General features: G+C 59.2%; 1 protein-coding gene across 1 annotated transcript; it reads right to left on the minus strand.

The window, feature by feature from the left end:
- Window positions 1-1,004: 1,004 nt before the first annotated feature.
- On the minus strand, window positions 1,005-7,789 carry TBC1D10C (TBC1 domain family member 10C). Its single transcript, XM_006771506.2, has 10 exons — window positions 7,763-7,789; window positions 7,371-7,533; window positions 6,424-6,523; window positions 6,095-6,202; window positions 5,900-6,006; window positions 5,587-5,701; window positions 4,574-4,639; window positions 4,287-4,476; window positions 2,381-2,535; window positions 1,005-2,100 (listed from the first exon to the last, which is right to left on the minus strand). Exons 1-10 carry the CDS (start codon window positions 7,773-7,775, stop codon window positions 1,753-1,755), a joined length of 1,365 nt encoding a protein of 454 aa, XP_006771569.2. The 5' UTR covers window positions 7,776-7,789; the 3' UTR covers window positions 1,005-1,752.
- Between the last annotated feature and the right edge of the window lie 910 nt (window positions 7,790-8,699).

An 8,699-nucleotide genomic window follows, 5' to 3' on the forward strand; every position in this document is an offset into this window, starting at 1 on the left:
TGCGTAGAGGGCCTTTGTGTCGCATCTCACTTAACCCTGTGAGTAGCAGCTACAAATCTCTACCTTTGACAGATGAGGACAGTGCAGCTCAGAGAGGTGGTGTTACTTGCCCAAGGTCACACAGCTGGTGAGTGGGTAGTTCGGCTCTTCCCTCCACCGGAGTGTGTGCATCCATGCACAGAGAGCAGTGTGGCTCTGGGCCCACTCCCAGACCGCCCTGGCTAGGCACCGGCTGAGGTGGCATTTGCCTTGTGGATGCAGGGAGGGAAATCAGGCCCAGGGCGCTGAGATGTGAGGCAAGCAGGCTGGCAGGGCAGTCAGGATTAGGGTTAGGGTTAGAACGGCCACTACTCCATCTAAGCAGGACAGGACTCCAGGCGTGCTTTCTCCTCTACTCCCCATGCCCACCCCGCCCCGCCCTCCTCCTCCCACCCTGTTGGGAGGGTGCCCAGGGGAAAGGGCAGCAGGACAGGGAGCCAGCCCTGTTGTCCTGACGATGGCTCCTGTCCCAGGCACCCACGGGGGCAATTAACGAGTGTAGGAGGGGTTTCCATGGTGGCAGTCCCAGGGGCTGCAGCAAGGCTTCAGCAGGGGACAAGGGCCAGCGGGACCTTTCTCCTTTGTCCAGGGCACACTAGGCCTTTGTTCCCGCCCCGATCACGGGTGGGGTGTGAACTTGGGTTAGAGCACCGCCCCCCTCCCCCAAACCCCGGGTCCTGAACCAGATTTGGGGGAGAGGCAGAATAGGGGATAAACCCCACTTCTGGGCCCAGCACCCACTTGGGGAGCCCTCCTCCCACAGGTGCTACCTGCCCCTAAGAGGCTGAGCAAGGCGGGCTCCCCATTGGGCCCCGTTGCTGGTAAACACCTTCCAGCAGCCAATGGGCAGCAGTGGTGTGTCTGTGGCGCTAGGAGGGGCGGGGCCGTGGGGAGGGAGGGGCAGGAAGGGCAGCTGGTCTGGGGTTGGGGGTGGAGGACATTTGATCCAACTCCTTCCAGGCTTCTGCTAAATCAAACTTTATTCCAGGCCTCCCAGGAGTCCTTTGGGGTCCCCTAGCCCAGCAGGCCACCCTGACCCCCACGCTCCTTCAGCATCGCAAGGAGACAGCTCTGTGGGGTGATGGTGGGCCTGGGCCCCCAAACCCCAGGCTGTGACCGTCCTTCATCCTGTGCCTGGCACAGTCCGTGCGAGGAATGAGCGAAGAGAACAAGTTGAAGTCAGTGTAGCTAAGCTGACTCAGCGCGGAGTCGCTCATCAAGCCGCTCGGAAGGTTCATGGGGAAAAGTACTTTATTTCACTTTAATTAGCCTGAGGATTTGAACTTCTGAGCTCCTCAGTTGTGCGTCACACTGCCTGGAGATGCCTATAGGTAGGACTTATGGAAAATGAGGAACTGAGGAAAGAATGTTCGCCTGCTGCCTGCCCGCGCCCGGAACAGCGCTTGCTTCTCCGGCCGCACAGGGAGGTGCTTTCCGCATAGCTCTCGGCTCCTCTCCACCCGGACACCGGGGGTTGCCCAGTTATGTTCGGGGTTTGCAGACACTAAGAACCTTGAATAAATCCTAATCATTTATTTCTAGCCAATGCCTCCTGGTTCATTTACTACCCTTGGCTGATGGACAGGGAGAAGGCAACTGAGCCCCTAAATCCCAGCGATAAAGTGCGGTGCCCATTTGTGAGGCTGGCATCAGCCGTTCGGGTCATTGAGGTTGGGGGGCACTGAGTCCATGGTACCCTCAGAAGTGGGACCTTCAAAATCGGGTGTCCGAGAAGGAGGTGGAGCTTCGATGGGACCTGGGGGGGCCCGTCATAGGGGGGCCCTTGGACCAAGTCAGGAACCCATGGAAAGTCTTGCCTCGGGTCTGGGGCTTGCGCCGCGGTGGCCTGGGCTCGTCCGGGGGCTGCACGACGATGCGGGGCACCTCGGGCCTGGCACCTCCCCGCGCCCGGGCCAGCTGCTGGGCCTCAAAGATGGCTCGGGCCCCGGCCAGGCGGGCCTTTGGCCGAGGAGGTGGCCCGGAAGTCGATTCTGGCAGCTGGGCCAGCTGGGCCTTGATCTCCCGCTGCAGATCCTGCTCCGACAGGGCCACGCTGTGAACCTGTGGGGAGCGGTTGGTACTGAGTCTGCCTGGACGGCAGGAAGGCAGGAAGCCGTGAGGCCCCCGTCGGGCGGGCAGTACACAGCCCCAGGAAGTGGCTGCGGGCTGAGGGGCTGGCAGGCTCACTGAGGGAGTCATAGCAAGCCACTTGGGGCCCGGGGTTTTCACGTTCTCTGTGCTCAGAGGGCAGGAACTAAGCACCGGTTCTCACTATGACTCCGGCTCTGGGACTCAGTTTCCCCGACTGTGCGGCAGGGGAGGGTGGGCAGGGGGCACCCACCTGGGACATGAAGACCTCCTCCTGCAGTTGGGCGGGGGGGATGGCTCGAAGGGCACCGAGTGTCTCCAGGAGCCCCGGGCAGGCCAGGCGCTGTTCTGCGGTGCCCAGCGCCAGGCGCACCAGCGTCAGCCCCACACGGAACAGCACCTTCACACCTGCAGACCAGGCTCACTCAGTGGGGCCAGCCACCCTTCCTGAACCTGCACGTGAAGCTGCCCTCTCCCCAGATTCCGCCCCCACCCCCTCACACCCCCAAACTCTATACACAACCCAGGCCAGCAGCAAGGACGAAGAGGAGTGCAATCTGGGCTCACTGGTATGTCTCAGCAGCCACGGATGCTCCCGGGCAGAGCACCTGCCAGGAGCCAGGGGGACGGACAACCTCACACAAAGCCTTCTCTCTCTCTGGGTCTCAGCTCTGTGTTCCTACAAGGCTGGTCCGGGCAGGGGGTTCCCATTAAGGCCCTTCCAGCTTGTTCTGGTTCCAGAGAGATTCTGGCCAGAGCTGCTCCTCCCTAAGCCAAGAGCACAGTGCACAGGTGCGTGCACACATCCGCGTGGACACAGGTGTGACCATGGGCTGCTCCAGAATCCTCAAACTCCCTTCCAGGCAGCCTCGGGTCTGCTAAGGAGAGCGCTCAGGGGACCAGTGCGGCCGAGCGACAACTGTAAAGGGCTGATAGTGACAATGAAAGGGAGCCCAGGGAGTGCTTGTCCTCAATGGGGAGGGCAAGGATCGCTCAGCCACACCGCCCTGGATGTCTGAGCTGGAGGGGAGGTGGCCCACTGACGGCGACTTGGACACCATGGCCAGAGCTCTAAGCCAGCCTGGAGCCCACCGGGCACACAGCAATGCAATGAAAGCACTGAGGAATTTCTACCATTTTTCAGGTGCAACTGCTGGACAACCCAGACAGAACAGAATGCAGGCAGGTGACTGATGGGAGAAGTGAGGCCGAGCCCCAAAGACCTGGAGTCCAGTTTGGCTCTGCCCCGACTCCCTGACTCTTGGCCTGGCCCTGACATCCACCCCTCTTCACACCCCTCCCGAGTCATCTGTAGCCTGGACCCTGTCCTGGACAGTGTCCTGCCTGAGTAAATATATTAATTAATTAAAAATAGAAATAATAAATGATAAAAAAGTACAATAAACACTTATAAAAATTTAAAAAATAGCCCAGCTGGCCTGGCTCAGTGGTTGAGCAGCAACCTAAGAACCAGGAGGTCACAGTTCGATTCCCAATCAGGGCACATGCCCAGGTTGTGGGTTCGATCCCCAGTGTGGGGTGTGCAGGAGGCAGCCGATCAATGATTCTCTCTTATCGTTGATGTTTCTATCTCTCCTCCCTTTCTCTCTGAAAGCAGGAATAAAAATATATTAAAAAATAAATAAACAAAAATGTGGTTACAGGAGCCTTCCATCCCCACCCCCAGAATGTAGGTCCCCTCACACAGGTGGCTCCAGTATACAGGGCAGCACCTGGCACTAGTGAGCACACACCAAGTGGGCACTTGGCCTCCAGGGTGAGGGCCTCTACTGTTGGCCATGTCCCCGCCGTGCCAGCCCCTGAGCCCTTGCATGGCTCCTGTCCCATCTGCCTAGAGGGGCCTCCCTGGTCCAGCCCCCCGCCCCCACCACCCTGGCAGAGGCTGCCTTCCCTGTAGTGGTCTCACCGCACAGGGCAGGGGCGACCATTCATTACACTGGGAGTGCGTGGTCTGGGGCTGGGCTGTCTCCCCAGAGCTGGCAGGGCACCATCACCCTCAGCACACCCGGCCACCCAGACCCAGGGCCAGGATGGGCAAGAGCGGGCGGGGCAGAGCAGAGCTGGCGGGTTCATTCCTGCGCACCGAGCACCCAAGGCTGTAGCCCTGGCCTCACCGCCCGCCTGGCATCCCTACTCACCCTCACTGAGGAAGGCGTCCCAGACACGCAGCACCGTGGGGAAGGGCAGGGAGCGGGCGAAGAGGCACAGGAACCACTCGGGCAGGTAGAGCAGGGGGCCGACGCCCACCTGCTGCAGGTGCTTGTGCACGCGTGGGAGCAGCCGCCGCAGCAGGGCCATGAACACCTCGGCGTCCAGCCTCACAGACTCCTGCAGCCATGTCCGTCAGTACCTCTGCTCCCTCCCCAGGCCCCCACCCGCCTGCCCAGCCCCCCTGCTGTGCCTCTGGCCCCATTCAGCCTCTCACCATGTGGGGCCCATAGTAGCCCGGCAGGTAAAGCTCGCAGATCTGCACCAGGCACCAGAAGGCCTCCTGAGGACAGAGCCGGGCCGTGAGTGCCCACCACCAAGGGGACCGCAGGGCGGGGGAAGGGGGGCAGGGGAGCCCTGGACACCATTTGTGGTGGCTCAAGCCAGAAGCCTGAACTCAGTGCTGAGGGGCTTTTACCAAAAGCCTCCCTGTGCCCAGACAGAGAGCTACCCATGATTTGGTCACAGAGCTCAGGGTGTTGAATTTGAGGGTCACAGGGTTGGGGCTCACTGGTCAAGGGTTGGGGGGGGGCTCAGAGTTCAAGTACTGGGTTCTTGGAGTCATTGGGTCAGGGATCATGTTTGCAAGGTTCAGAACCAGGGGTCAGGCCCTAGCTGGTTTGGCTCAGTGGTTAGAGTGTCAGCCCGCAGACTGAAGGGTCCCGGGTTTGATTCCAGTCAAGGGCATGTCCCTCAGTTGCACACTCAGTCCCAGGCCCTGGTCGAGGCACTTGTGGGAGGAACTAATCGAAGTGTCTCTCACATCGATGTTTCTCTCTCCCTGTCTCTCCTCCTCCCTTGCATTCTCTCTAAAAAATCAATGGGACAGATATCCTCAGGTGAGGATGAACAAAAAACCAAACAGAAACAACAACAAAAGAACTGGGAGTCATGAGGTCAAGGTAATAACATCCAGACTCCGCAATCACTGAGCAAGGTAACTGGAGTCAAGGTTGTTGGGCTTGAAGGTCACTGAGGTGGGCAGTAATGAGGCCCTGGATCACTAGGACCGGATCTGGGAGGCAAGGATCCCAGGTCCCTGAGGTCAGAGAACCTGGGGTTAGGAAGTCATAGGTCCAGGGCCCAGGACTACAAGGGAGCAGGGTCACTAGGGTTGGGGATCAAGGGTCCCAAGTACACAAAGTCAGAGTCCCTTGGGTTGGGGACAAGGTGAGTGAGGTTGGGGAGGTCAGGGTCTCGGGTCCCTAGCGCAGGGTCAGGGGCACTCACCTCGGGGGGCAGATGCATGAGCAGCACAGCAGCCACAGGGCCCTGGGCCTGGCAATAGCCCTGTTCCGGCCGATAGAGGGTGTAGGCCTTGAGTACCTGCAGGAGCCCCTGCTGCCTGTGCCAGAAGACCCCATTAAGCATCCCTTCCCCAACCTTTGGCAGCCTCTGCCCAGACCTCACCACCCTGGCCTTGCTGGATCCCCTGAGATGCCAGGCTTGACGCTGGGGGAGCAGGGGTGGAGGTGGGGGGTGTGGCTCGACCAAATGCCTGGGGTTGTGAGGCTGGGATCCCTGGGCAGCACTGGCCTCGTACCCGTGCCCCTGGGGTGACACAAACATCTCGTGCAGAGGGAACTGGCGGTGCAGGTCCCTGCTGATGGTCTCCATCCACTGCGGATCTCCTGGGGCCTTCGCCAGTTCCTGTGGGTGGGCAGGAAGGTGGATGTGAGGGCTCCGAGCGGCGAGGGGCTCCGGGAAGGGGAAGTAGGGCTCCTGCACACGCTTTTACCTGGTAAGTGTCAGGGCTGTTCTCCTGATACACGTGAGCCCCGCACAGCAGGGGCCAGCACCGGGCACGCAGGGCTGAGGGGATGCCTTTCCGGCACTGCATCTTTACCTGTGGGGAAGGCCAAGGGACCCCAGTAGGCCAGCCTCCCAGCCTCCCCTGCTCCTCTGAGCAGGCACCAAACACAGCCTGTCACGGGGCAAGGGCCACTTTGGGTGGCCGGGAGAAAAGACAGGAGGTGCGGGACGCAGGAGGGGGAAATGTTGCCTGGGCCTGGACCAAGGCAAAGGGTGCTGAGTCAAGGAGGCTGGCTGGGCCGCTGTCCCGCTCACCTTCTTGTACCGGCGAGACATGGTTTTCTCCCAATGTGATGTCATCTCCACCCACTTCATCTCCCTCTGCCGGATAAGGTCTGCGGGAGGGTGACCTGGCCTGGGAGCACATGTCAGACATGCAGATGCAGGGCAGCTGTTACCGGGAGCCTACCTCTGACACTCTCTGTGCAACCTGTGTAGCCACTGGGGAATTGACCTGTCACCCAGGAGTTGCCAGTAGTTGTTATGGGGACAGGAAAGGATGTGGCTCTGATGTGGGCAGAAGCAGGAAAGACTAAAGGGGGTGTGTAGATGTGCGTTGGGGGAGGGGCTGGTTGGCTGTCCCCAGAATAGGGGCGCAGACAACTCATAGCAGAAGCTGAGTGGACAGAACCCTGTACTAGAAGCCAGGAGTCCCAGAGTTTGCGTCTCGTTCTGTCTCTGAGCTGCGGTGTGACCTCAGGCAAGTTCCTTTGTGTCTCTGGGCTCATTATCCTCTCTATATATCCGGAAAGGGGACATGTGGGGGAAGAGGTGAGGGTTTCTGTGATTTGGATTTGGGATTCTTGGGCCAGAGATGAAAAGGGGAAGAATTTTTGGCTCCAAAGGTGGGCGCACACCCTCGGAGACTGGGTGCAAAAGAGGCATACTTGGCCCTAGCTGGTTTGGCTCAGTGGATAGAGTGTCGGCCTGCAGACTGAAGGGTCCCAGGTTTGATTCCAGCCAAGGACACATGCCTGGGTAGCAGGCTTGATCCCCAGGCATACTTGGACATACTACCCCCAGCCCTGCCACTTCCTTAGGATTCTACCTGGAGCCTGAGGAGTGACACTGGTTGAACCCCAGACCCTCCCAGGACCCTTGAGTTTGGGCCTCACTCTAGAAATCAGCCCTCAGCCCCCACCCTCAATCCATGCATTCCCCCAATCCCCCACCCTTCACCCCCCACTTTCTTCCCCACTTACCCTGGTTCTGCTGAGCTGCCCCCAATGAAGCCATAGCGGTCAGCCTGGCGATATGGGCCCGGGCCACTCAGCTCTGAGTCAGAACCCAAAGAGCTGGAGTCATCCTGCACCAGGTCCTCACCCAGGGACTGGGCCATGCTGTCGCAGACCCCCAATGTCACAGCTGCAAGATGCGAGGAAAGCGAGTGTGAGAGGCAGCTCCTGGCCAGCCTGGGCCTGGGCTCCCAGGCAGCCAGTCCCCAGCCGCAGATCCTGGCTGCGAGTGTAGGGAGGAGGTTTCAGGGTATCTCACCAAGCCCCTCTATCCCCTCTTCTGGAGGGGTGGGCCCTGAAGTGACAGAAAAGCCAGGCCTCCGTACAGAGACCCAGCCCCAGGCCCAGCCCCAGCTCACCTTCCTGCTGCATCTCACCTCCTCCTCTCACTTCCTCCTCAGCCACAGCTTCAGCAACTCACTGGGGGCCCCTCCCCAATGTGTGTGGGGGGGTCACCCCTTCCTCTCTGAGGCTCTTCCTGCCTACCAGAGTGTCCCTGGGCTATCGGCTCCTCCCTCTACCCTTTGGGCAGGCATGGGTTCCTGTGCTGGCTGTGATGGGGCCAGGGTTGCCAGAGGTAGAGAGACCAGGCGTCCTCTAGTTTTGAGGAGACTAGCATGTAAAACACTCAATTCAGTGAGCCAGTGAGAATTATGGTTTATTTAATATTTGCTCTTTACAAAGTAATACTTTTAAAAATATGTATTTTTTTTTTAATCAATTTCAGAGAGGAAGAGAGGAGAGATAGAAATATCAATGGTGAGAGAATCATTGACCGGCTGCCTCCTGCATGCCCCACACTGGGGATCGAGACCACAAGCCAGGCGTGTGCCCTGACTCGGAATGGAACTGATGTCCTGGTTCATAGGTGGACGCTAAACCACTGAGTTATGATGGCCGGGCCAAAGTAATACTTTTAACGTGCACACATGCAGCATTATTATGCTACAGAATAGGCAATGATGGGGCTCATAAATAAATATTAATTTAGGTTGCACCACAGACTGTGGGGCCCCAAACGGGCTCGGAGTTCTGGTCAGCCGCCTGGAGGGCCACAGAGACTCAGGAGACAGGTCCTCCGTGAATGAGACCAGCCCCTCCCTTGCTATCTCTGAGTCTCAGTTCCCTTTTCTGCACTTGAAGGACTGAGTCCATAGCGTCTGGGAAACAATCACCAGGTGGGAAGGACTGTTCAGGTCCTGAGAGTGAAAAACAACTTCCAAGGTACTTCCGGCCGCAGAACCTCGGAAAGGGGCTGGGTGATGCCGAGCAGGGGCGGAACCAGCCTCAACCTCG

This window comes from Myotis davidii, unplaced genomic scaffold (assembly GCF_000327345.1).
Source record: "Myotis davidii unplaced genomic scaffold, ASM32734v1 scaffold425, whole genome shotgun sequence".
Taxonomy (NCBI): domain Eukaryota; kingdom Metazoa; phylum Chordata; class Mammalia; order Chiroptera; family Vespertilionidae; genus Myotis; species Myotis davidii.

What these genes read in the sequence shown, in the direction of transcription:
- TBC1D10C (XM_006771506.2), bottom strand. An exon ending in GGCAGCTCAGCAGAACCAGG is followed by an intron (nt 6,524 to 7,370) that starts GTAAGTGGGGAA and finishes ATGTGCTCCCAG; the next exon opens with GCCAGGTCACCCTCCCGCAG. An exon ending in GTGTCACCCCAGGGGCACGG is followed by an intron (nt 5,702 to 5,899) that starts GTACGAGGCCAG and finishes CTTCTGGCACAG; the next exon opens with GCAGCAGGGGCTCCTGCAGG.